This window comes from Candoia aspera, chromosome 3 (genome assembly GCF_035149785.1).
Source record: "Candoia aspera isolate rCanAsp1 chromosome 3, rCanAsp1.hap2, whole genome shotgun sequence".
Lineage (NCBI taxonomy): Eukaryota > Metazoa > Chordata > Lepidosauria > Squamata > Boidae > Candoia > Candoia aspera.
In genome coordinates this window covers 102,418,234-102,445,985 of record NC_086155.1, presented here as the reverse complement: position 1 = coordinate 102,445,985, position 27,752 = coordinate 102,418,234, and the positions used below count along the sequence as shown (strand labels likewise).

The following is a 27,752-nucleotide window of genomic DNA, read 5'->3' as shown; positions in this document are numbered from 1 at the left end:
GTATTTTAGCAGTATTTATAATACAGCAATGTTTTTAATAATGTAAACTTTTCCCTTGTGCTACAGCACATGGTTGAAACCATGAGAGACTGCAGCTTCAGTTAACTATGCTGATGCCTTTAATGTTGTCTTCCAGTGTATTAGCATTTATCTGAAGGCTCAGTTCCTGCATCAGTTTAGAAACAGAATCTTCTCCATCTCCTGCTGCCTCACATTCCAAGGATTCTTCTCCTGTAGTATGCAGCTCTTCAGAAGGCTTGATGATTGTTACTCCATAGCCATTGTTACTGTAAATATGATTGTTTTTCATACTTAATTTAGGAGCAGGGAGGACCTGTTAAGGAATTAACGTTTTGTTTATAACTTCAGTCTTTTTTCAATTTAGTTATCTATTTAAACATGGACATCATTCCAAATTTCCCAGTCTGTTTCTTTTTTACAGATATTTGATGTAGACTGCAACTGAGTTCACAAGCTGGGCTTAGCCATAATGTACTTCCTTTGGCTTTTGGTTTAGCATGTTGTATGAATCCAGCCAATTGCAGAATGTAGACCATCACATATGGCTTAGGACAGGAGTGACTAACTTGCAGCTTAAGTGCAGCCCTGCAGGACCTCATTTGCAACCCCCAAGCCCCCCCAGAGTCGGTAGGATCAAACATTTCAAACTTTAAAATTGTTTTTTTGTGAATTAGGATGGCCCTAAGGGAGAAAATAGGTACATTAAACCAGCCATCCCACACAAGTCTAAAAATGTTGCCCCTTAATTCATTCTTTACATTACTAATGTGCCTGGGCAGAAAAGTGGACCCCAGAATGAAAAATATTTATTTACCCCCAGGAGGGGGTCAAGCAACCAAGTATAACAAGGACACTGGGCCATCCTGGCAGACTTGGGATGGAGCCCCTGGAGCAGCGGAGGCGCATCATGTCCTGGAGGCAGCCCAGTGAACCCAGCACAGGGCGCCCTGAAGAGTGGCCCTGTGAACCAAGACAGTTCCCCCCCCCCCCAGAAGAGCAGAGGCACAGCCCCTCCTGGAGCAAGGAGTTGAGTGCCCTGCTGGGGACCCTCCAATGTGATGAGTGGGATACTCCCTCTCTGGTGTGAGAGACAGGGAGGGAGCCTGAGGGTGAGTGAGGTATGTATGTGAGGATCCTCCCCCAAGTGAGAGTCAGGGAGGAGGAGAAGTGAGTGTGATGCCCCCTGTCGGCCACTGAAGGGGGCATGGTAGATGTAGGAGTGGTGGTCGAGTCCTTACAACGCTGAGAGCGGGAGCTGGAGTGCTGGGGGACCCGCCGCCACCCTGTGATTGGTGTCTGTCTGAGGGTGTGATTTGATGGAGGGTCCCCTAACCAGGGAACCTGGAGGGCTGGGATTGGGGGGAGATAGAACTAGGAACTATGGGGGATTTAGGGTAGGTTGCTCTATTCAGGTGGTGATGGGGCAGGGGCGCCATGGCGGGAGTCAGAGGGTGGGCCATCGTTGGAGAAGGCGTCCCCGTTGTTTAATACTGGTGGTGTGTTCCGGCCCTCTGTGCTCAGACCCAGGCCCTAGACAGCAGACCCATCGAGGCCCTGGCTTTTGGCTGCTGCTTCTTAATGCCAGGTCAGTTAACAAGGCCCCCCTTAGACGTGATCTGATCATTGAGGAGGGGGCAGACCTGGCATGTATTACCAAGACCTGGCTGGGCCCAGAAGCGGTGGGTGCCCCTTTTGGAAATGTGCCCTGCTGGGTTTATGGTATGGCACCAGCCGAGACCCCAGGGCAGGGGAGGAGGGGTGGCTGTTGTCATCTGGGAATCTCTAGTGGCCACCAGGGGCACTGCTCCAGAAGTGGCCAGTTGCGAGACCCTGTTCTTCAAGTTGGGTTCCCAAAAACAGTTGGGAGTGTTGCTACTGTACCAGCTTCCCTGCTGTGTAGCGACCTCCCTGCCTGAGCTGCTGGAGGCTGTCTTGGGGTTCGCAGTGGTTCTGGGGGACTTCAATCTGCCATCCCTGGGGTGTGCCTCAGAGGCAGCTTGGGAGTTCATGGTGGCCATGGGCCTGTCCCAGATTATTTGGAACCCGACTCGGAACAGTGGCCTCACACCAGACTTGGTTTTCTTGTCGGAGCAGTGGCAATGTGATCTGAAGGGAGAGTTACATCTGTCCCCTCTGTCATGGTCAGATCATGCCCTGGTGGCCTTGAGATTCTCCTATGCTGCCCCCCTCCACAGGGAGGCAGGACCCATTTGATTGGTCTGCCCCTGGTGACTGATGGACCTGGCAGGGTTTCAGAGGGAGCTGGAGGTATACATGAGGATCTGCTGCACGGTCCAGCAGAGTCCCTGGCTGTTGCCTGGAATAGGGAGGCATCTGAAGGATAAAATCATTCGGATCTGTGCCAAGCTGGATTCCAAGTGTGTGGCATGGCCTGTGGAGATGCCTGGGGAATGTACTTACCTGGTTATCTGGGAATGGTTTGAACCTGTTGCTGAGGAAGTGGACAGGGTTCTCCGGACTGTAAACGCCACCACTTGTCAATTAGATCCCTGTCCCTCCTGGCTGGTGAAGGCAGCTCGGGAGGTGATGTGTGGGTGGGTCCAGGCAATGGAGAATTCATCCTTGTGGAAGGGAGTGTTTCTGGGTGCTTTTAAAGAGGCCCTGGTGTGCCTCCTCCTTCAAGAAACCATCACTGGATCCCATTGTGCTGGACAACTTTCATCCAGTCTCCCACCTCCCCTTTTTAGGGAAGGTGGTTGAGGAAGTGGTGGCATTGCAGCTCCAGAGGAGCCTGGATGAAATGGATTATCTGGACCCTTTTCAGTCGGGTTTCAGGCCTGGATATGGGATGGAAACAGCTTTGGTCGCACTTTTGGATGATCTCTGGTGGGAGCGGGATGGTGGCAGCGCATCCATCCTTGCTCTTCTTGACCTCTCAGCAGCTTTCAATATCCTTTTGGGTTGGCTCAGGGAGTTGGAGATGGGTGGCGTGGTTTTGCACTGGTTCACCTCCTTCCTCCAGGGCCAATCCCAATTGGTGGTGATAGAGAGTGAGAGATCTGGCCCATGATCCCTCCTTTGTGGGGTGCCGAAGGGTTTGGTACTCTCTCTGCTCCTTTTTAATATCTACATGAAACCGCTGGGTGAAATCATCCATCACTATGGGATGAGGTATCATCAATATGCTGATGATACCCAATTATACATCTCCATCCCGGGTGACTTAAGTGAAGCTGTGGCCACCCTCTCTTGGTGCCTGGAGGCTGTAGGGGCCTGGATGGGGAACAACAGGCTTCAGCTGAACCCTGGTAAGACAGAGGTGCTGTGGGTTGTGGGCCCCTCAATATCCAGGAAATTACCATCTTTGGTTCTGGATGCATTGCACTGCCCCAGACAGACACGGTGTGGAACCTGGGGGTTCTCCTGGACTCACGCCTCCTGCTCGAAGAGCAGATGGCAGTTGTGGGCAGGGAAGCCTTTGCTCAACTTTGTGTTGTGCTCCAGCTACGCCCCTTCCTGGATCAGGAGTCCCTCTGGTCACTCACTCATGCCCTGGTCATCTCCTGTATAGACTATTATAAATGTGCTCTACATGGGGCTACCCTTGAAGAGTATCCAGAAGCTACAGCTGGTCCAGAATGCGGCTGCGAAAGCAATTTTAGGAGCCCCAAAGTCAGCCCATATAACACCTCTGCTACGCGAGCTGCATTGGGTGCCAGTTTGCTTCCGGGTTCAATTCAAGGTGTTGGTTATCACCTTTAAAGCCCTACATGGCATGAGTCCAGGTTATCTGAGGGACCACCTCACCCCCATTACATCATCCCATCCCACCCAGTCGGGCAGAGAGGGCATGTGTCATGAGTAAGGATGGTGAGCAGGGGGCTCCCATCCAGGCTGTAAAGCGCATGCGTAGTACTGAGGAATTAGGTAGCCATTCAAAGAGACACAGATCGGGCCCGCCTTAGCCTTTGGGGTTTATCTGTCTGGGTTTTTCCCACGCTTCTTCAGTTTGTTAGGATTTTCTGTTATGTAGCAGTAATAAACACTAGAGACCTATTCCTTGTCTCAGTGTGGTTCCTGGCTGTTAGGACAGCATGTTACAGAACCTGTCCATGAGAGATTGTCAATTGGCAGGGTCCAGGAGGAGGGCCTTCTCTGCCATAGCCCGCGCCCTTTGGGATAAGCTACCCCCAGAGATAAAGCAAGCCCCCACTCTCCTGGCCTTCCATAAGGGCCTCAAGACGTGGCTGCGCCACCTTGCTTGGGGTGGGACAGGGGGACGGTTTGTCATGGGGGTGGCTGGCACCCTGATGCGGCCTCAGGAAATTTTAACAAGACTGCAGTTTGCCATCTTGGGCTTATATATTATATTTAATATTTTAGAGTTTTTATTTGTAGATTTATATTTTTATAACGTATCTTTTTAATTGATTCAATTGCTATTGTTTTACATCTTTTGTAAACCGCCCAGAATCATTTTGAGATGGGCATTATAAAAATATAATAAATAAATAAATAATAAATAAATTTACCTTAATGTTGATTCCACCAAGATTACCCCGTGAAGAGTTACTAGTTCTGAAGTTATTGCAATGGTGAATTTTGCTACCCTCCAAAGTAGCCACGCTTCCTGGATATAATTCAACACCAGCTCCCTGGGTATAAAAACAAATTTTAATGTATGATTAATAAACACACTAGAAGTAGTTCATTGCAGAGTACAGTGAGCTCTGGTCAGTTATTTTCAGGAGGGAAAACAAGAAGGCAGAAAATATGGAGGCAGACTTATCCTTTTCTAAAACCCAAGATAGCCATGAACAAAACAAAATGAAATGAGAAGACTTTTTCTTCTTAAAGCTACAGTAGCAAAATTTAACTAACTAAAACACAGACATATAAAATGTTCATAACGCATGCTATTTATCTTTTCTTACAAATCTACTTAGTTTACTGAGCATCTTTTTTAAGGCTGGGCTCACTAATCATACTATATCATAAATCATGATTTACAAACCACAATGGCTTAGGTTCTTGCAACACTCTATGCAAGAACAACCCCTTTTCTGTTACCTTTAATGCCCTTTCAGATTTAAATGTACAGGTAATGAAAATCAGTAGCAGTTTCCAGTCTTGATATGGTAACAAACTAAACTATATAATCCCTAACAAGCTTTCCATTGTTTAAAAAGCAAAGAAAACCTCCAAACCCACCCCAAATAAGTCCCACCTGCTGCTCCCAGTGCATTGTGATCACAACTATTTTGATTATTGCTCCGTACTGTAGTCCTTTTCTCCACAAAAAATATTAAATGCAGTTCCCAGCAACCAAAAAGTTGCTAACCCTAGTTTATGACTTAAGCTATTAGAATTTTTTTTTTAAATCCATTCAATTGTGTCCAGTTCTCGGAGACTGCTTGGCCAAGTCCCTGCAGTTTTCTTAGCAAGGTTTTTCAGAAGTGGTTTGCTATTGTCTCCTTCCTGGGGCTGAGAGAAAGTGACTGGCCCAAGGTCACCCAACTGGCTTTGTGCCTAAGGTGGGACTAGAACTCATTGTCTCCCGGTTTCTAACCTGATGCAACTTAGGGGATGTGTTTGACTAAAATATGTTAAGTTAAAAACCCTAGAAGATCCATGACATAAAAATTGTTTCTCTATGCTGGGTAGTTGGCAAGACATTTGTAGTGGGAAAGAATTTCCACAATCTCAATTTTTATGCAAATGCCACAAAGCCGTTCTCCAAGCCACAGGTGTAGATATCTAGATCTTGACTAAATGGTCCTAATTTCTCCTATAGGGTCTAACTGCTCCCCACAAAAGTATGAACAGCTCAATCACCTCTCAAATAATTAATTCTACTGCCTGTTGTTCAGGTCCATTTATTGGCAATATTGCTGATAAATGCTTTGTTTGTTTTTTAAAAACAGATTAAAAAAATAAAGAATGTTGTAGCCTAGGGGAAAAGGAACCCAAAGACAGAAAAGCAAGAAAAAAAAATGATTTGTTCATATCCTTTAAAAGTATAAAGGCTATATCTATTGTTTTTTGCTGCCATCTGGTGGTGGCTAAAATGTTTAATAATTAAGGATAAAATAATCTGCATCACTAGACTATTGCAACAGGAAACTGGAAAGGTCACTAAACAATCAACATTTACATTAAACCAAATGTAGGAAATTGAGTTGAGATCACTTTTAGAATCTGTCCTGCACCTTCCTAGGAAAAATTGCTTCACGTTTTTCAAAAGTATTTGAGCATGGCCAAAAGATAACATTAAAAATTTGGTTGGGAAGTACAAGTAGTCTTAACTTAACAACCACAATTGAGCCCAGATTTTTGGTTGTAAGTCATAGCGGTTGTTAAGTGAGTCCAGACTAGTTTTTACCTTTTTTGCTATGGTTGTTAAGTGAGTCACAGCAGTCATTAAGTGATTCAAGATCGGGGCTTGTGGTTTCCTTCGGTTGTTAAGTGAATGGTGCCATTGTTAAGTGAACCAGGAGTTACTTTGCAATACTGTGGGGAGTAGAGTATGATAGTCATATGTTTTCCACCAAAACATGACTATGGAAATGCTTCTGTGGCTACAGTAGTATTATTCTCAGTTAATACTAGTTATTTTCAACTAATATTACTGGTTGATTATTAAAACTTTTACTATAAAGTCTTCATTGAAATCTTTGTTCTACAGTACAGTACAATAAAGGTATTGGGTTTAAAGGTAAAGGTAAAGTTTTTTCCTGCTGTAGTAAACTCTGCAGCTTTTGTTACTGTACAGTACTGTATATAAATCTGATTTTTATAAAACAACTGTTTTAAAAACAGTAAACCAGCATTCAGTATTGCTAAGTGTAATTAAAAATTAGGCAGAGAATAGAACATGCATGCCACCATACAAATCTCTACTTAAGTTAAACAAAAACTGGGGAAAAATTAAAGGCAAGCATACAGTACTGTATGGAAAAAATACTTACCTTTCCTGTACAGTAACACACACACAAGGCTGCTTCTGCCAGCTGCTAAATCACAGGAAGTAGTGCAACCATGTGACCGGAACTGCTGCCTCAGAAATCCAGCGTCGTAAGCCTGGAGGACTTCCTGATACCAAAGGGCGGTCACGTGACCCAAAATGGCCACCGCTTCCGGGATGGCCGAATCCAGGTCACGTGATCGCGGAGGCCTTGTGAGGGTCGTAATATCGGGCCCCAGTCGGAAATCTACTTTTGGGGTACCATCGTAACTTCGAACGGCCTTTAAGCGGCCAGTCGGTAAGTGAAGACTACCTGTAACTGAAATCTTAGGGCTACCAGACTGTCACCGCAAAAATAAAGACAAGCAGCAGATGGCAGCAAAGAATTAAATGTTTTCTTTCTCTCTTTCTCCCCTCTAGGATACAAGTACTCATTGCTCAACCTACATATATGTTTTACATTCATGCATTCATACTGCATCTTGAATGAAATGAAAGAGAATATACCTGAGCTCCGGTAATTTCACTATTTATAACTGTCAGTGAAGCCCCGACAAGTACACAAACACCAGTTCCTTCACACTTCAATATACAGTTCTCCAGAACTGTGTGTCCGGATTCAACCACAATAATTCCATCAACAGTCCCTTGCTGCAGCAATGTAATATTCATTAATTTCACATTTTTAGCCCTGGATACTACAAAACTCTCATTAGCAGGTTCTGAAACTATCACAATTTCCTCTGGTTTTCCAACTCCTGAATAAAAGGGAAAAATTATATTAAAAATCAACCTAATGTATTAATATACTGAACAGTGAAAGCATAAGAAAAATAAAAGGGAAAAGGGACTGTTTCTAAGTTTTTTAAGTTAATCTAAAACTATTTCATAAATACCAGATAAGAAACATGGTAGTGATAAAATGGTACAACTGAAGATTTTAATGCAATCCTATGAGAACATACACAAACTGATGCAATGTTCCTCGCCTGATTTAGCAGTCCAGGGTGCACATACACTAATCAAGCCTGATCAGCAATAATTGTGATATTTTAATCAAACTGGGTAAATTGAGCCTAGAGAGAAATCCTGTCATCATCATCATTATATTAGATTTTTATCCTGCTTTTAAAATATATATATAACTCAAGGCAGCAAACCACCCAATACTCCTGCCTCCTATTTTCCCCACAATAAACCTGTGAGGTGGGTTGGGCTGAGAGAGAGCAACTGGCCCAAAGTCACCCAGCTGGCTTTCATGCCAAATGAAGGCCTAGAACTCACAATCTCCTGGTTTCTAGGCCAGCACCTTCACCACTATACCAAACCGGCTCTTAATCTTTCTCCTCAGCAAATGAATCCTCTCAAGTTGGCGGGCACTGGTTTTTCCAAAGTATTAAAAATGTTGATGGAGAGATGTTTGCTTTCTCCAGCCTTTCTTGGCTTCATACACACACACACACACACACACACACACACCTTCCTTCCTACACAAGCAACAGGAAGGAAAATGTTTAAGACCAGCCAAACAATTAATTTAAATATCCCCTTTTGGGGGGTTCTGACCTCTGGAAGTATCAGAATACTGCTCAGACTCAGAGTGGTGGTGGTGGAGAAGTTGAGCTTGAAGTCTGGGACCATAAAATAGTAGTCTTGATGATTTTAGTTATTCAAATGATTTGTATATTCATATATCAATAGTTACTCATATATTGTGTATATATGCAAGTACTTCAGAACTCATGTATTAAGCTGTGACAGATTAAAATAAATGTTTTCATATTTAAGGCTCCTCTAAAGTCTAAAAACCAAGGCAAGTCCTTCTATCATATTTTCTTTCAGCTTTAATGCAATTAACAGAGAATCACAGCATTCCTTCAATTTGGCAACTTTAAATGCAAAAAAAAAGGGGGGGGGGAGAGAAAGTATACTAATACCTTTAATAATAATATCTTCAGTTAACATGGACAGGTTTGCTGATTTATATTCTCCAGGGAAAATGAGCACATTATCACCACTATAACAGCGATCCAAAGCTACGTTTAGGTTATCATTCTGTTGAAGAACTGTGTCAGAGGATAATTCTTTAGCCTGGGCACAGGAAAGAGAAAAACATAACATTGAGAATTAAGTGAATCTTTGAACATCAGTTTTATTAAACTGTTTTCTTATGAAAACCAATTTATTTAACTAATAAAAGCAAAATAACTTACATGCTTATTAATATTATTTCTGCAGATTGTCAAATTTATTCTTTTAGAGTCTGAGTTGCCTTAATATAAAATTTAGAAGTTTAATACAAAATTCAAATAATGTTGCAATGATTCCTAAGTTTATTTCAATTCTATAAACAGTTCCTGGGGAACAAATCCCACTGAATGCAATGGAACGTAGTTTTCAGTAGTTATATACAGTATTATATTGCAATACAACATAAAAATAACAAAAATATTTTCTACAGACATTTCTAAAACATGCAGTTTTAATTCATTAATGATTTTAGAATCTGACTTACTATATTGAACTAGTGTTTGTCAATTTTTGCTGAGACAGTTTTTCCATGTAGAAAACAAGAAACTTTCTTCTGCTAAGATTCATGAAATATTCATGAAATACTGTATCTATAGCATTAATCCTGTTTTACACATTTTTGTACAACTCCATCAGCACACAACTACCATCTTTTTATTATGCCACTGAAAAATACATTGAAACACAGCAAACATCTTCCCAATGACCAGAAAGAATTCGCCACATATTTTCTTAATGCCAAATTAGACTTTGGATACAGAAGACTTCTGCTAGTGCATGCGATCACAAACAGGAGATTTTACCACAACCTCTCAGACATTCAAAACATGATGCCATACTAAGCCTCCAGGACAAAAACAGTAACAACAAAAATGTCATGAGCAAGTTAAATTGCCTATCAGAGCCAGAGAGGTAATGCTCAAACTCCACTAAGGAACACCAATATAATTTGATGAGGGAATTTCCTATAGATATGCAGGATACAATCAATATAAACTTATCTCAAGAAACCATCTGGCATCCAAACATACAAACCAGGCAATCCTTAAATATCCAATAATTTCAAGCATAGCCCTATCGCGACTAGAATATCTAATTTTATTGACATAGTCATCTAATTTAAAACAGCAAAGTGCTAGTCTCAAGGTTATTCTTCATTTCCAAGAACGACTCTAGAGACATTCTTACAAAAGGGAAACATAGTAGGAGCCTGAAGTCCAGAATAGTCTTCAATGGGTATACTTCAATAGTCTATTGAAGTATACCCATCTGTCCAGAAAAGAGGTAGAAAAAAGCTCATGTGATGGATGGCATCTGGAGACACTAGAGGGAGTAGTGAGACTAGTGGGGAGTAGCCTCAACAAGTTGATAGGTTGGGAAACTGACAAGGGGGTTCCTTCTGAAGGTCTCAGAACTGTGGCAGAAATGTTATGATGCCACTGCAGATGCATTATGCTTAATGTAATAACTGACCTGGAAAACCTATTTTCCAATCTGTTGAGGGGCAGGGGGTAATACATGCAGTCATAAGGTTAAAGTAAATCATAAAAGAAAGATCTCATGATGGTGCTTGAGAAAGTCTAGTGCAATAGCAACTTCTATGCCAATTGACTGCAAGGTGATCAGGAATAACAGATTATGGGAAAGTCCTGGAGTCCAGGATCCAAGCTGGCATCTTCATCTCAATTGAGTCAGCTTTCATCGTATGCTGACCCACTACGACTGCAATTTGTCAAAACTGGGGCAATCTTAGCAATTCTCAATCTAAGGGTAACTTGTATCAGCCATAATGCCGCAGAATTGGTCACTGATGCAGCCATAACCAAGGCTCATGCCAGAGAAGCACACTGTGGGAAAAACCATTCCTTCAAACTTGTTTACCAAATTTCTGGTAGCATGGATAACTTTTTACAATGTGCCCTATCCCCAAGACAGAAAGAACAAACAAACGATTTGTAGATAGCAATCTTCTGCCCCACTTAACCCTTTCACACCAAAGACCCTGTGGTAGGGTTAAGGCAAAGTTGGACACATACTGTACAAAAATGGTAAACAACATACAGAAAACAAGCACTCACTGAGCAGAAGAATCTACATTCTGCTGTTTATGCGGCAGTCAAAACAAAACTGAAGAAACAAGTGGGAACCAGACACAGGAGAATATATACTGTGGATTTACTCTTCCTGCTAAACAATACTCTGCAGCTCTAGAAAATTCTGAAGAGGACTATACAAGCATATCAATGATTTGTAGGAATTAAATCATGAAAAAACCCCCACATACTTCCAATTTCTATCTAGAACACACCATAAAATCACTTACAGCCAAACTACCATGCCAACTTATTTAAATATTTACATACGGCATTTTTGACAGTATAGTATCACCGAAGTGAAACACAGCACAGCATTGCTATATTGGCATTCGGGCATACCCCATGACAAAAAACACATTAATTGATGATTTGCAATTCACCCTGGATGATATTTCTTTCTCATTGTCCCTGGATGGCAAATCTGTCCTATTTTTCAGACAATTCTCCTAGCCAAAAGCAGCTGTTTTCAGCAACGAAAGGCTAGGGTAGGTAAATGAGATCTTTTAAGATTAATTCAATACATCGGATTAACTGGGTTGATTCCTGACAACTTAGGCCACAATATATTTGTCAGTCTTCACAATCCCTAAGATAGCCAAAAAGGTCTGATAGCCAAATAAATTAATTTTCCAATATGCTGGCTTTCATCTTCTTTTCTAGGGTTAAAAGATGCAGCTTATGAAAATAGTTTAGCAAAAGAAAAGGAAATACAGTATAAAGCCCTTTTCTTTATACATGTGCTAGGGAACTAAACATGAGAGGATGCATCACTTCCTTTCGGCCATACCACTACCAAGAAGTCATTAAGGTGATGGCTGAATGAACACTGCTGCAAGGAAAAATAATTCTGTATGATAGTTCAAACAGGAAGCTAAAGTAGCTACTTGGTAGTAAAAGAGTCAACGAGTAATGATAAAGAATAACGACTGGTTGTTAAAGAAAAGCAGCAGTGAGGAACGTCTATCATCTACTTGGAGATTTCTTACCACATCTGCTGTCACTGTTTTTGCAACAATGTAAGTTACAGTTTTCCCATCATCTCTGTGTCCTTTTCTACGTTTCAGTATTCTTGGGGTCAGAGGTCCATGAGCCCTGAAATTTAAAATGAACTCTACCACAATTAACTTTAGACCAGTGGTTCTCCACCAATGCCGTATGTATCACAGATTGGAAAGTACAGGTGGGATACAGGAGAAGGCATTAATTAGCTCTTTAAAAACATGTATATGATAAATATAATAACATAATGTCTGAAAAATAAATATGCCTTTCTTGAGACAAAGGGTTTTTTGTTTCCATCATGGTGAATCTGAAATTCTTTGATACACTGAAAGGCTGATAAATCTGTTTCAGAAAACACATCCCAAATATATGTGTAAAGAAAATTTATTGAAATACACATTTTTTCATGTTTAACTACAGACATTTACATACAGACATTTAAACTTCCAACAGTTAACCCTGATTCAATTTAACATACCAAAAATGTCTGGCAATACAACCCTTAAAAATACAAAGTGAAGAAATTAAAAACTTAGAATTTTTATTTTTTGCCAGAGCTTATCTAGAACTGAAATAATGAACTGTACACATTAAAAAGTATGCCACAGATCCTACCGTACTCTCTTTTGAAGAAACGAAATTTGCATTTTAAATACTTGAAGTTTAAACTGTAGCTTAAATAATATTTGAAACCACTTACCTATTCTAAAAATGATTTTAGAATACTATCCAAAACCTATTTTTATAAGATATTCTGAAGGGCAAATTAACTTTTTTAAAAATAGGAATCAATAAATTCTATTAGAACTATGAAATGTTAAACTGGGGATACAACTAGCAACAGATTTTTAGAAGTTTGTTTCTTTCTTGTCCTGTGATAATTTTTACACAATTCATTCAACTGCAGAATTTCTTTTTTTTTTTTTTAAATGATCAAAAACAGAAACTGGTATTATTAATTGCCAAGTTAAATTAGCTTAAACATTTTAAAATATGTTTAATTTATACAGCTTAATGAAAAAAGCAGTGCAAAATTCAGGGAAATAAAATTTATTCTACAGAATAAATTGCAAATAGGACTGACTGACATTAAAGAAGCATCTGAAGAATTAAATGGAATTAAAATTAAATTTAATTTTCTATCTCATATTTTCTAATATTTAATTTGAGCTAATAAAGGCAAAAACTCCTTAAATAATATTTTATATGTGTTCCATCTCAAATAAGTTTGCACTTATCAGTTTGATCTCTCTTTACATTACTTATTAAAATATTAGTATTATGAAAATGTATTTGCAGATACCATTGTTTCTTAGTATGTAGCATCTTTCTGAATAATCAGACTCTGGCATTTGAAGCACATTTATTTATGGCATGGGAGCTAGTGCTCAGATGGACAAAAGTGAACAGCCTGTTACCAGACTTGGCCTTTATCAAACAATGAACAGATGGAAACGATTCCTCTCAGCCAAAAAATAATTGTTTCTAGCTACATACATGCAGCATGCAGGAGAAAGAGGCACAAGAATTTAACATTGATTGTGGTATAAACAGAACTAGCATTAGATACACAGTAGTCATTGGAATTATTATGTAATGGCACTCTTAGCATTTCTACAACAAATTGTAAGTTCTTATATTCTTGCATGCCTATTTATCTGTCTCAGTCAAGCTTGTCTGAGAAAAGCCTAAATATGTTTCTCACCAGTTTTAATGGAACCTAATTTATGTTGTATATTTAAACTAATTGCCTAATTAATTCCCACTGTATAGAAAAGTAATATAAAATTAAAATAGCAAACATTTGAAATAATAAATTGCAGTACTATACCCATTTGGTAGTTACTGAATGGACCAGATTTCCAGTGCGATATGTTGCTACATATTGTTATTTTTACAGACTGTAATTCTGTTTTATTGTAAAATGTGTTTATGTTTTAACCCATTTTTGTGACAGATGGGATGTACAGTACCTGGAGTTGCCTTCAACTGGAACAACTTATTGTTGTTGTTGTTGTTTATTCGTTCAGTCGCTTCCGACTCTTCGTGACTTCATGGACCAGCCCACGCCAGAGCTTCCTGTCGGTCGTCAACACCCCCAGCTCCCCCAGGGATGAGTCCATCACCTCTAGAATATCATCCATCCACCTTGCCCTTGGTCGGCCCCTCTTCCTTTTGCCTTCCACTCTCCCTAGCATCAGCACCTTCTCCAGGCTGTCCTGTCTTCTCATTATGTGGCCAAAGTATTTCAGCTTTGCCTTTAATATCATTCCCTCAAGTGAGCAGTCTGGCTTTATTTCCTGGAGGATGGACTGGTTTGATCTTCTTGCAGTCCAAGGCACTCTCAGAATTTTCCTCCAACACCACAGTTCCAAAGCATCGATCTTCCTTCTCTCAGCCTTCCTTATGGTCCAGCTCTCGCAGCCATATGTTACTACGGGGAACACCATTGCTTTAACTATGCGGACCTTTGTTGTCAGTGTGATGTCTCTGCTCTTAACTATTTTATTGAGATTTGTCATTGCTCTTCTCCCAAGGATTAAGCGTCTTCTGATTTCCTGACTGCAGTCAGCATCTGCAGTAACCTTCGCACCTAGAAATACAAAGTCTTTCACTGCTTCTACATTTTCTCCCTCTATTTGCCAGTTATCAATCAAGCTGTAGCCATAATCTTGGTTTTTTTCCAGGTTTAGCTACAAGCCAGCTTTTGCACTTTCTTCTTTCACCTTGGTCATAAGGCTCCTCAGTTCCTCTTTGCTTTCAGCCATCAAAGTGGTATCATCTGCATATCTGAGATTGTTAATGTTTCTTCCAGCGATTTTAACTCCAGCCTTGGATTCCTCAAGCCCAGCATGTCGCATGATGTGTTCTGCATACAAGTTGAATAGGTAGGGTGAGAGTATACAGCCCTGCCGTACTCCTTTCCCAATCTTAAACCAGTCCGTTGTTCCGTGGTCTGTTCTTACTGTTGCTACTTGGTCGTTATACAGATTCGTCAGGAGGCAGGCAAGATGACTTGGTATCCCCATACCACTAAGAACTTGCCACAATTTGTTACGGTCCACACAGTCAAAGGCTTCAGAATAGTCAATAAAACAGAAATAGATGTTTTTCTGAAACTCCCTGGCTTTTTCCATTATCCAGCGGATATTGGCAATTTGGTCTCTAGTTCCTCTGCCTTTTCTAAACCCAGCTTGTACATCTGGCAATTCTCGCTCCATGAACTGCTGAAGTCTACCTTGTAGGATCTTGAGCATTACCTTACTGGCATGTGAAATGAGTGCCACTGTTCGATAGTTTGAACATTCTTTAGTGTTTCCCTTTTTTGGTATGGGGATATAAGTTGATTTTTTCCAATCTGATGGCCATTCTTGTGTTTTCCAAATTTGCTGGCATATAGCATGCATTACCTTGACAGCATCATCTTGCAAGATTTTGAACAGTTCAGCTGGGATGCCATCATCTCCTGCTGCCTTCTTATTAGCAATGCTTCTTAAGGCCCACTCAACCTCACTCTTCAGGATGTCTGGCTCTAGCTCACTGACCACACCGTCAAAGCTATCCCCGATATTGTTATCCTTCCTATACAGGTCTTCTGTATATTCTTGCCACCTTTTCTTGATCTCTTCTTCTTCTGTTAGGTCCTTGCCATCTTTGCTTTTGATCATACCCATTTTGGCCTGGAATTTACCTCCAATGTTTCTAATTTTCTGGAAGAGGTCTCTTGTCCTTCCTATTCTATTGTCTTCTTCCACTTCCGCGCATTGCTTGTTTAAAAATAATTCCTTATCTCTTCTGGCTAACCTCTGGAATTTTGCATTTAATTGGGCATATCTCCCCCTATCACTGTTGCCTTTTGCTTTCCTTCTTTCTTGGGCTACTTCTAGTGTCTCAGCAGACAGCCATTTTGCCTTCTTGGTTTTCTCTTTCTTTGGGATGTATTTTGTTGCCGCCTCCTGAACAATGTTGCGAACTTCTGTCCAGAGTTCTTCCGGGACCCTATCTACTAAGTCCAGTCCCATAAATCTATTCTTCACCTCCATTGCATATTCCTTAGGGATATTAGTGAGCTCATATCTAGCTGATCTGTGGGTCTTCCCTAATCTCTTTAGTCTGATCCTAAATTGTGCAAGAAGAAGTTTGTGATCTGAACTACAGTCAGCTCCAGGTCTTGTATTTACCAACTGTACAGATGTCCGCCACCTTTGGCTGCAAAGGATGTAGTCAATCTGATTTCGGTGTTGTCCATCTGGTGAAGTCCATGTATAAAGCCGTCTCTTAGGTTGTTGGAAGAGCGTGTTTGTTATGCAGAGTGAGTTGTCTTGGCAAAATTCTATCAGCCTATGTCCTGCTTCATTTTGTTTTCCCAGGCCATGCTTACCTGTAATTCCAGGTGTCGTTTGACTGCCCACCTTAGCATTCCAGTCTCCTGTGATGAAAATAACATCTTTTAGGTGTGTTGTCCAGTAGGTGCTGCAGATCCTCATAGAACTGCTCTACTTCAGCTTCTTCAGCATTTGTGGTTGGGGCGTATATTTGGATCACTGTGATGTTAGATGGCTTGCCCTGAATTCAAATTGAGATCATTCTATCATTTTTTGGATTGTATCCAAGCACTGCTTTAGCCACTTTACTATTAATTATGAAGGCTACGCCATTTCTTCTGCAGTCCTCTTGTCCACAGTAGTAGATCTGGTGGTCATTTGATGTGAAGTGGCCCATTCCAGTCCATTTCAGTTCACTGACGCCCAAAATGTCTATCTTTAATCTTGACATCTCACCAATAACCACATCCAATTTGCCCTGGCTCATAGATCTTACATTCCAGGTTGCAATGGCATGTTGATCCTTAGAACATCAGATTCGCCGTTCACCACCAGCACTGTCGGCCGCTAGCCGTCCTTTCGGCTTTGAGCTAGCTGCGTCATCACGTCTGGGGCTAGTTGAACTCATCCTCTGTTCCTCCCCAGTAGCATTTTGACCATCTTCCGACCTGGGGGTCTCATCTTCCGATGGTATACCGACATATCTCTGGTTGTACTGATCCATTGAGTTTTCACGGCAAGAATACTGGGGTGGGTTGCCATTACCTTCCCCAGGGATCGCATTTAGTCTGACCTCTCTCATGACCTTCCTGTCTTGGGTGGCCCTTCACGGTTTAGCTCATGGCATCATTGAGGGGCTCAAGCTCCAGCACCATGACCAGGTAACGATCCTTTGCTGAAGGGAACAACTTATAAACCCAGGAAAATAAATAAATAAACAAACCTGGCAGTAAGTCCACTGAATTAATATCTGTACTTACAACAGATAAAAGTTCCTGCTATACCCCACTCTCTTATTCAGGGATGTAATTGTTACAGTATTGGTATTGGACTGGCACTGGGGAAATCCAGGTTCAAAACTACCCTCAGTCATGGAAGCTCATCAGTGATTTTGGGCCAGTTACTCTAACCAATTTCAGAGGTGTCATTGGGAAAAATGAGAGCACGGAGTACTACGTACACCACATTGAGCTTCTGAAGGAAAGGCAAGATATGCATTAAATAAATACACTCTAACAAAAAGATTCTGGTCTGTACTGCAAAATCCGTAATAGAGACTTTAATAGGTAAAAAAGTGCTGATCCGTTCTGAGTAATGAAAAAGTAATGGGCCAAAGGGAACTTACCTGTGCTCCTTTCTAGAAACACTTTAGTTACAACAACAGTACCTTCTTATCAACAGATATTGGCTCATAATTGGGAATATGAATACACAAGATTGACTCAGCATTAGTCAGTGTACAACCGTAGCTAAAATTACATTAAATTTAATCAATCCTCTGTCAACATACATGGGAATAATGAACATTTAATTCAATAGAACTTATTTCTGAAAAAAACATGTAAAGAATAGCGTTAAAGAATTAGCAAATTTACATCTAAGCCATCAGGTAATAACTAATAAAAACAAAATCATTTTGAGAATTATCAAATAAAAAACATTAGATAACACAACAAATAAAATTACCTTAAACGTAAATCTTCCCATATTTTCAACAAGCCACACAGCATTATTAGTTCATAGTATTTTTTCCAACATTCAACAGCTTCTTCTGCTGTGGGCTCCTCTTTAATATTACTTTGGTAATGAATTAATTCCAAATGCATCCTCTTGTACTTTTCCAAATTTCTTCTAAAACGATGGGCAATTGGAGCTGGAATAATTCCATTCTGAATATCACACCAACTAAAAAAAAGGCAAATAAAATTTCAGCTTTTGAAAATATATGCAATAAAATCATTTTTTTATTCTTATAATTGCAAATAAGGTGGTGACTATTGCTACCACAGCAATCCCCAGTCTGAACCCCAGGTATTATTGCAACTTGGATGTGTGAAGAGGAGGATGTTCCCTTTCAGACATCGATTTGGGTTTTGGCATTAGCCATGGACTCAGGGCAGGGCAAGGTTGGCAGTTGCCATCCAGAAGACTTTGATGTTGTCTCGAGGTATTGTTCTGCAGATAACTACATGTAAGGTTTAATTTGAGCTCCTGCCCTATACAAACCAATGCAAACACAAAGCAAAGCAGTGACAAATTTGAGAACTGTTACTTTTGTATTGTAAATCTTTTAACAGGATCCAGTGATATCCCAAGTATTTAGATACAGAGCAATTAAGGTTTGGTGAATTCATAGAGTTTTTAGCACCTTGTATCCTGAGTAGTTTTGAAGCTGCAATCAGCAAATATTCATAGGCAGTTACATGAGAATAGTCCAAAGATCTAGAGCCAGAGAGTATGCTCTGTTTTTCTGGGCTTCCAGTGTATTCTAGGGCTCAGGATCTCACTCCTCATTATCTACATCAGCCTGCCAAATCTGTTTGGGTTTTTTTTGTTTAGGGGCAGATGCAATATGATCTGAGGGTGGCAGGACATCTGTTCCTTGTCATGGTCAGATAACTCCAACTGCTATGGAGTTGACTGTTGCCATCAATCTCCACAGAGTCAATGGACTTATATGACTGGTCTGATTCAGGTATCTAATGGAACCACTTGGCTTCCAGAGGGCACTTGGGGAGGTTCCTGAGGCTATGGTAGTCAGTTCTGCTGAGGCTTTAGTTGCCTGCTTGAATAGGGAGGCAACAATAGCCTTGGAGAGGATTAGGTTTTAGCAGCGTCTCTGGGTTTGCTAATCCAGTGGAGCTCTTTGGTGTCCTGATAAGATCTGGGAGAGGAAGCAAATCAGAAGATGCCTAGAGTGCTGCTAATGGAAGTCAAAGAGCAAATCAGACTAAACATAGTTCAGTTACAGCTCACTTTCAAGCCTATATCATGGTAGTAATAGTAAAAAAATAATAATAATCAGTATTTCTCCACTCACTGTATCCACAGAATGACTGCCAGAGGTTCTTGGACCCTATTAGGCAAAAATGGGCTAGATTTGTTGGGCATTGAGAGGAATGGTATGGGCATCTGGAAGATAAAATTGCTCAGATCCACTTGTTGGATACCAGCTGGGCAAGCCTTGATGGGGTGACAGAGAACATGCCTAGCAAAGTTATTTAGGATCAGTTTGAGCTTTTAATTCATGAGGAAATGGTAAAGTTTTCTGAGTCACTGGCTGATACATGAAGTCTGGATCCCTACCCTTTCTGGTAGGTGAAATAAATTACTAGCATGGAGTCAGGGTGGTGTATCCTTGAGAGAGTGGGTGAAGCCACCTATCTTGAAGGAGGTGACCATATGCCACTTCCTCAAGAAATCATAATTTGACCCAGAAATTTTGGATAATTATTGACTGGTCTCCAATCTTCCTTTTCTGGGGAAGGTTGTTGAGAACATGGGGGGCCTGTAATTGCAGAGAGCTCTGGAGGAAATGGGTTATCCAAATCCGTTCCAGTCTGGGTTCAGTCCTGGATATGGCCCAAGAGTACATTGATCATGCTTGTGGATGACCTCAGTTGAGACTTGTATAGGGGGAAGGTAATGCTACTAGGATTGCTTCATCTCTTGGCAGCCTTCAATAATATCAAATATAGTATACTTCTGGACTGTCTCCAAGGGTTGGGGGGGCACTCTTCTTCAATGGTTTTCCACCTTTATAAAGGGGCAGTTCTAGTCTGTAGAGAGGGAGATTGAGCCCTAGATTCTTTTGTTATGGGATGCCACAAGATTCAATGCTCTCCCTATTCCTATGTAACATGTGGGGAAGGAGCAAGGTCATTCATCTACAGAATGTCGGATATCACCAGTATGCAGATAATACTCTATTATGTATCTCAATTATGGAGTGATGTTGTTACCTAGCTGTTGTCCGGGTATCCAGAGGCTGTAAGGGTCTAGTTAGGGAGGAACAGAATTAAGCTCAATCCCAGCAAGACGGAGTGGCTTTGGTTTGTAGAACACACCATCACAGAAAGATTCCACCCTTGGTTCTGTATGGGGTTGCACTCCCCCGTATGGAACTAGCTCTTGGGGGTTCTCCTTGACACACAGCTTCTGCTTGATGAGCATGTGGCAGCTGTATTTGGGTTAATTGTGCACTAATTATAACTCTTCCTGGAGTGGGAGGCTTTCCTCACAGTCACACATGCCTTAATTACCTCTGGCATGAACTACTACAGTACAGTCTTCATGGGGTTGCCCTTGAAGAGCATTCAGAAGCTACAGCTGGTCCAGAATATGGGAAGTCAAATCTCAATTTACATATATAACATCACTATTTCAAGAGCTGCACTGGATATCAGTTGGGTTTCAGGTGTAATTCAAAGGTGCTGGTTATCACCTTTATAGTCTTAAATAGGCCAAGACTGTATATCTTTGAGACCACCTATTCCCAATTGTATCTGCCCATCCAATAAGATCTGGTAATGCAGGCACTGTGTATCCTTTATCTCAGGGAGTAGTATCACCAGGGTTCACAGAAATGAGCTTCTCAGTTGCTGTCCCCCTTCTATCAAACAGCATTCTCCCAGAAATTTGAATGGCTCCCATCCTATAGTGTTTTTTTTTAGAAAAGCCATTAAAATGTGGCTGTTCCAATAGGTCCTGGAGGTTGGGATGTTTTAATGTCCTCTCAGGTTTTGGAGTATTTGTCAGATATAACTGATGATTCTGTTGTTTATGTAGAGGTACTTTATTTTGGTACTGTATTGTTGTTATATTTTAACCAGACTTATGGATGTTGGATAGCTCTGTGTTGTCAGTGGACTGCAGTAACATGTAAACAAACAAATATATAAAAATAAATTGAAGGTCTTGTTCATATAGGATGCTACTTTATGAAAAAAAGCTAATCTTTAACATGGACATGTGAGACAGTATATGTGTATTTTGGTGGGGAAACATTTTAATATGAAAGCTTCTACCACCATGATTGTTCAAGTACTGGCTTACCACCTCAAGTTCTGTTGGTGAGATTTAGGCTTATGAAGTATTCTACTTACATTTTAATTCTCTCTTCCATTAATGCAGCATAAGTTTCACTATTTTCATCATCATCCCAATCTCTCCAAAGGAAGTCATAGAAAAATCTAAATAAAAACCATTGGGTATTACATTTATATTTTACTGTTCTAATAAAAACTTCCGAAGTCAAAAAAAGGGTGGGGGGAATGAAAAGGTATTACAAAATATAGAAAGTTACCATTCGTTGTAATACTTCCTGATGTACTATATAGAAAAATTCTATCTATAGGTTGCCCCCTTTCTTTTAACTTACTATTCATGCTATAGTAGATGTATATTATGTTGTTCATTTACCGACCAAATCATCATTTTGCAACCAGTTTCTTCTTTAATCCTACAAGCTACTTCACGAATTGTGGATATCTCTCTATATGTAAATATATACTATAGTTTTGGTTTGGTTTATTCTTAAATATCCTTAATAATTATTTTAAACTGGGAAATATCATAGACATAGTTAATCTCAGCAGAGCCTTTAAGAGAGTGCCTCATAATGTTCCATTTAATAAAATGGTAAAATATGGTCTAGATGATAGTACTGTTAGATGGACGGACAGTTGGCAGAATATCCAAACCCAAAGAGAGCTCATTAATAGCTCCACTTCAGCTGGGAAGCAAGTACTGAATGGAGTGCTACAGGGTTCTGTCCCATTCAACTGTTATCAATGCCTTTTATCAAGGATTTCACTTAAAGTACACAGATGACATAAAGCTGGGAGGTGCATTAATACTTTAGATGAGAAAGGATTCAAAAAGATCTAGACAGGCTTAAGCAGTAGGATGAAATGAATAAGATGGAATTTAATTGTAGAGTAAAGAGGATGGCCTGGATGGCAAGAGAGGAGATCCTTAATACCAAAGCAACGAAGAGGGAAACATTGGTTAAGTCCAAACAATGTAGACGGTATGCATAGACACACACACCCTTGTGCACCAATTCACATCAGTTTAAGGGAGCAGGTAAAGCATAATCAGACTTGCACTATTCTGTTACTATAGCAAATCTTAATAAAAGTAGTTTTAGTCTTAACCTGGAGTTGATTTCTTGGTATGATCTACATCCTGAAACTGACATTAACTGAGAGAAATGTAAAGTTATGCATCTGAGTACGAAAAATGTAACGCATAAATGTAGGAAGAGAGAAGCCAAGGTTTGGAAGTAGTATATGTGAAAGAGATCTGGGTGTCCTTGTCAACCACAAGTTAAACATGAGCTCCTAAATAGGCAAATGCTACCACAGGATACATCACTAGGACCACAGAATCCAGATCATGGGAAATAATTCTTCCACTGTACTCTGCCCTGGTCAGGCTTCATTTGGAATACTGTGTCTAGTTCTGGGCACTACAATTCAAAAAGTAAGTGACTAGTTAAAGCAAGTTCAAAGTTGCCATCAATAATATGCTACTGAAGCAACATCACCATTTAGCAAAATTAAATCACTAAAAAATATTAAGAGCATTTTACTCTAAGAAAGTATTCTTTTCATCAAGTTTATTGTTTATCCATCCATCTCAGTATTGTTGATTAGTAGCAAATCTCCAAAATCTCAAACAGATGCTAGGGCCAACTGTATGTACTCTACCTCTGGATTATGGTTACTATTTTCTTCCCCAACTTCAGGAGTTAAATAAATTTTCACAATAACTGAATCTTAGTGAAATATTTTCAGTGAAATATTTTAGCTTTTTAATCAACACAATAATTTTAAATCCAGATTAACATCAATTTAACATCATCTTAACATTGTAAGAAACAATTGTTTATTAAGTTTGAGAAAAACATACCTCACAATTTCTAAAGCCTTGGCTATATCAAACACTATACTATCCTGTCCCTCAACAGGATATACTTCTAAAAGAGGCACACAGTAGTCCATATCTTCTAGCACTTCATCAACTAATTGTTTTGGAATATTTGCAATATTAGAGGAAAAGGGTTCAGCTACCAATACAGAAACGCTGAAATTAGCAGAAGGATTTCTGGGCAGTTTACAAGTAACCTAGAATGTCAAACAGAAATAAACAATTATAATGTAAAGGTGATATTAAGACTTCTATATTTTCTAATTCTTTTGATTTTTATAATATAGAAACCCAGTTCAGGGCAGTCATATATTCAAATATAGAAGTTCTGCCTTCATTATTTTACATCACTGCTGAAGAAATATAACTCCCCCCACCTCATGCATAACTGAAGTATAGCAGGGACACGGAATTTATTCCAGCCTGTTCTTCTGGGTGAAGGTACCTCATGTCTATGGTGCACAAGATCACTGTTCAAAATTTTCCTGGGGCCACTTTCACAAATAAATCCCATTCACAATCATATATACTACACTGCCAAAAATAAAGCCCGTTCAGCAAGTAACTGCAGTATGTGTGAATATTTCTTTAGGGTAGGAGGAGAGTTTTTTTTTCCTAAACTGCAACATAAGGAGCAACTTTTTGAAAGAAGCATAAGGAGGTAGGGAGGAGACGTTAGCGCTTCTAAATATCCCCATATACTGCAGTTTGCTATTTAAAAAGCCTCTATTAGGATCAATAAATCGATTTGGAGATTGCAATATGGGGCACAGAAAACCTTTTATATCCAATCAGCAATATATCAGAGATGAGAATTTTTCTCTGCTGGGGAAAATAAATGTACAAAGGAAGTAAAGCCAGCAGGCCGGATGGCAAGCCCCAGAGAACATATCCAATTCATGGGCTAGAGGGTCTTATGCCTGGAAAAGCTCTACCCATTATACTAGTATACAATAGCATGTGAACCTTTCTAAACACTAAATTATTTAAACCATAAAGACTTTTAAAAAGCACTATAATCAAAATTCACTATGTCAGACCCAGTCAGTATCTGTGGATGTCTTCCAGCAAAAAGAAAAGACCATCACCTCCTGCTGGCAGACGTTATGTAAGACATTCTCAGTCTTTTTAATGAAGATAATAGTTTTATTACGAAGCTTCTGAACAGTATTAAAATACATTTAATTACCTCAACAAGCACTCCAATATATGGTATGGGAATTTCTTCAGAATTGACAAAAAAAAGTTCTGGATTGGTTTTCCAAATTCCAAGCCAATTTTGCTTCATCTTCAGCTTTTCCACAAGATACTTACTCACAGCTTCATTGGCATCCTCTGCCTTTTAAACAACAGAAGAAGAAATACACAATGTCCAAATTAGCACTTTTATTCAATGTTAGACATGTATTTGATTTTTTTTAAAAAGAAACAAAACATAAATTTGCATTTTTCATTTGTAATATACTGTATAAGTAATCCTCACATCACAATAGTTTCCAAACTGGAGGATAAAAGCCTGTCATTCAGCAATACTGAAGTCTCTAATAGATCTCCTTCTCTTGCAGTATAGCAGATGACCATAATATTTCTATGTATAAATTTATTATTACCCAATTGCATTTGAGACCATACATTTCCAACGGGAAGAACAGTCTTTTCTGTTTACTTAGAACCCTGACTGAAGTAAATAGGATTTACATTCAGGTATGACTGCACAGTAGTGCAGTCATGGGGCCTTTCCCCACTGTCATTATGATACAAACATGCCCTGACAATATCTTTTTTTCTGCTGCATCCCTACTATGTTGTACTTATTCTCAGCCCATAAAGGAAACAGTTATCCTTAGCTGTGCCAAGTTAACAAAGTGTTTTTTGCTTAATCCCAAAGCATCAAATGACAATCTGTAACACTTTGCTGCCTATTGCATCAGAAATGAAGACATGTGAACAGTAGTTGATAAGATCACAGCAGCACATATTTGCGGTTTCAGTTTGATGAGGGCATAAACTTCTTCCTTGGTCTCTGTTCAGCCTTAACTGTTGCTGTCTCCCTAATCAGAACTACACAATAATGCTAGATAGCTCAGCTGGGAATACTGTAAGTGGTCTAATTCTATGGCCCTTAATAGCATATGGTTGAAATAGCAAAACAGTGCACTTAATGTGACCAGCATCCCCACTGCCTCCTGAAAAGAGCATGACAGAAATTGGGAGTCAGCATTTGTTGCTTATATAAACAAAGAAAAGGAAGGGATGCAAAAGCTTCACTAAAAGTGCTCCTTTCATAATTCAGTCTTTTTTTCTCTTAAGTTTTACATAGAGTTACCCCAGAATGAGGTATAAGAGCTTAGAGACAACAGATATAGTAATGCAGTCAGACTTGACCCAATCAGTGCCATGATTGGTGAATATTTTTACCACCAGCTGCTGATGCACAGAAACCAACCACTTTGCTTATCAATCACTGAACATGCAAAATCAGGACAGCATCAGTCAGCAGTGAGTCAGAGCAGAAGCAATACCACCAGGATAAGGATCAGCAATAGGAGCAACACATTTCATGCTATTGTTCTTTAGTGCCAACTGACTGGTGGGTGGTCAGCACTTTAACTTGGCAGTGGAGAAAAGCCTGTAGATGATACATTTTAAACAAGCCCATCTTGTGTTTCGCATTATGATTCCATATACCAAATAGGGTGATGACAGAGCAGATACAAATCTGGGTGAGTAGAATTGAAGGAGGACTGCATCCCTTTTTGAGAACAGAGTCAAACATATCCATGAGACTTAAGGGATTCCTGAGAGCCAGTTTGGTCTAGCAGTTAAGGTGCTGGGCCAGAAACCAGGAGTCTGTGAGTTCTAGTCCCACCTTAGGCATGAAAGCCAGCTGGGTGACCTTGGGACTGTCACTTTCTCTCAGCCCAACTCGGTAGCCTCATCTTGGTGCACCCTGAAAAAGTGATTTGTCACGGCTAAATAGTCTACATGTCTGGCTGATGGACCTCACAAGGATTTCCCAGCAAGAAAAAGCAGCATGAACACCAAACTGCTAAATTAAAAACAGGATTCTCTGGCACAGAACATTTTTTTACCCCCTTATGCTGGTATCTCAGGTATCATCTTATCTGAAAAAAAGCCATTTTATCTACAGTGATTTATACTCTTCTAACTATACCACACTGTACGTGGAGCTATTTTTGACATTCAAAAGGCCTAACTTTATTGCAAAATATCTCAGTGAGAAACTTTACTCGGACTAAGCAGTTCAGTTCAACCATGCCAGTTCTCCTTTGCTGGTGTTGCCTCCCACTTTGTTTTTGGGATGAATTCAAAGGTGCCACTTTTCATTGCCTCCGTATCTAATGCCCTACGGCAGTCCCTCTAAAACTTGCAGCAGCCATGGGTCACCAAAAAAATGTTCAGAAAATGCAGGCACCACCCAATTCAACAAGCATCCCCTCTGTGCGTTCTTCTCTAAGAACACGGATAAGGATAGGCAGGCATATGTGTACGTTTCAACGGATCCCTTCGGAGAAGTACAGAAAGCTCCCCTCGCCACACGAGGCAGAGGGAGGGCTTCTGACCCACCTTGCAGCCCTTTAAGAGGTCGTCGCAATACAGCGCCACCTTCTCCCGCCCGGTCAGCGCTCCCAGGTAGGACGGGAATTCCCTCGGCAGCGGCCCAGCTTCCTCCTCCCCGGGGTCCTCCTCCCCGCCGAGACGAAAGAGACGGTGGCCCCTCGCCTTTCGAGCTGGGGTTGCCGCCGTGCCTGGGGATGCGGCGGCAGCTCCTTTTTCTTCTTTGGGCCCGCTTTCCTTCTGCTGATGGTCTGAAGCGCTCGACGCCATCTCTTCTGCGGCTCGCGCCTTTTCTGACGCTCGGCCGCCACGGCGCCTCCACGAGGATTTCACTCAGTTCGCCCGACGGGAACTAATTATTGCTGGACAATCGCGCTACGACGCCCGCAGCCAATCGGAGGGGCGGAGGGCGCGTGCCGACGGTCACAAAGGACCGTTAGTTGAGATCTTCAAACGGTGACGTGTTCCCACTGTCTTCCTCCGCCCCGGGTTGACGCTCCTTAGTTCGCTGCTGAAAATAGCGCGATTGTCAGGCGCCTTCTTTGTCCTATTAAGCACTTAGAGAAAGTGAGAGAACAGGAATGTTCTCTGACAAAACAACTGGGTGAAATGCATCGTTATGTCAGGGCGCCCCCAAGAGTTTCCGTGTACTGTTATACAGAGGCTCACACTGCAGTATTTTAATAGGGTCTGCAATTAGGACTCAATGTAGAAGTGTGATAGTGTATTTGCAAGGTGTCTATTTACCTAAAAAGTATAACGTGAGAAGAAACTCCAGAGAGTTTTGCCGTAATGATTCCTGCTCTGGTTACAGTAAATGCAGGGGGGCGCCAACTAGAG

At 40.6% G+C, this 27,752-nt stretch overlaps 1 protein-coding gene across 1 annotated transcript; it reads right to left on the bottom strand.

Moving 5' to 3' along the window:
• SHCBP1L (SHC binding and spindle associated 1 like) lies at positions 1 to 27,479 on the bottom strand. The gene is made up of 10 exons (XM_063298439.1): positions 26,922 to 27,479; positions 24,523 to 24,672; positions 23,316 to 23,530; positions 21,506 to 21,592; positions 18,087 to 18,305; positions 12,060 to 12,165; positions 8,884 to 9,037; positions 7,454 to 7,704; positions 4,515 to 4,637; positions 1 to 334 (listed from the first exon to the last, which is right to left on the bottom strand). The coding sequence occupies exons 1-10, from the start codon at positions 27,180 to 27,182 to the stop codon at positions 98 to 100; spliced, it is 1,803 nt and encodes a 600-aa protein (XP_063154509.1). The 5' UTR covers positions 27,183 to 27,479; the 3' UTR covers positions 1 to 97.
• Positions 27,480 to 27,752: the final 273 nt, after the last annotated feature.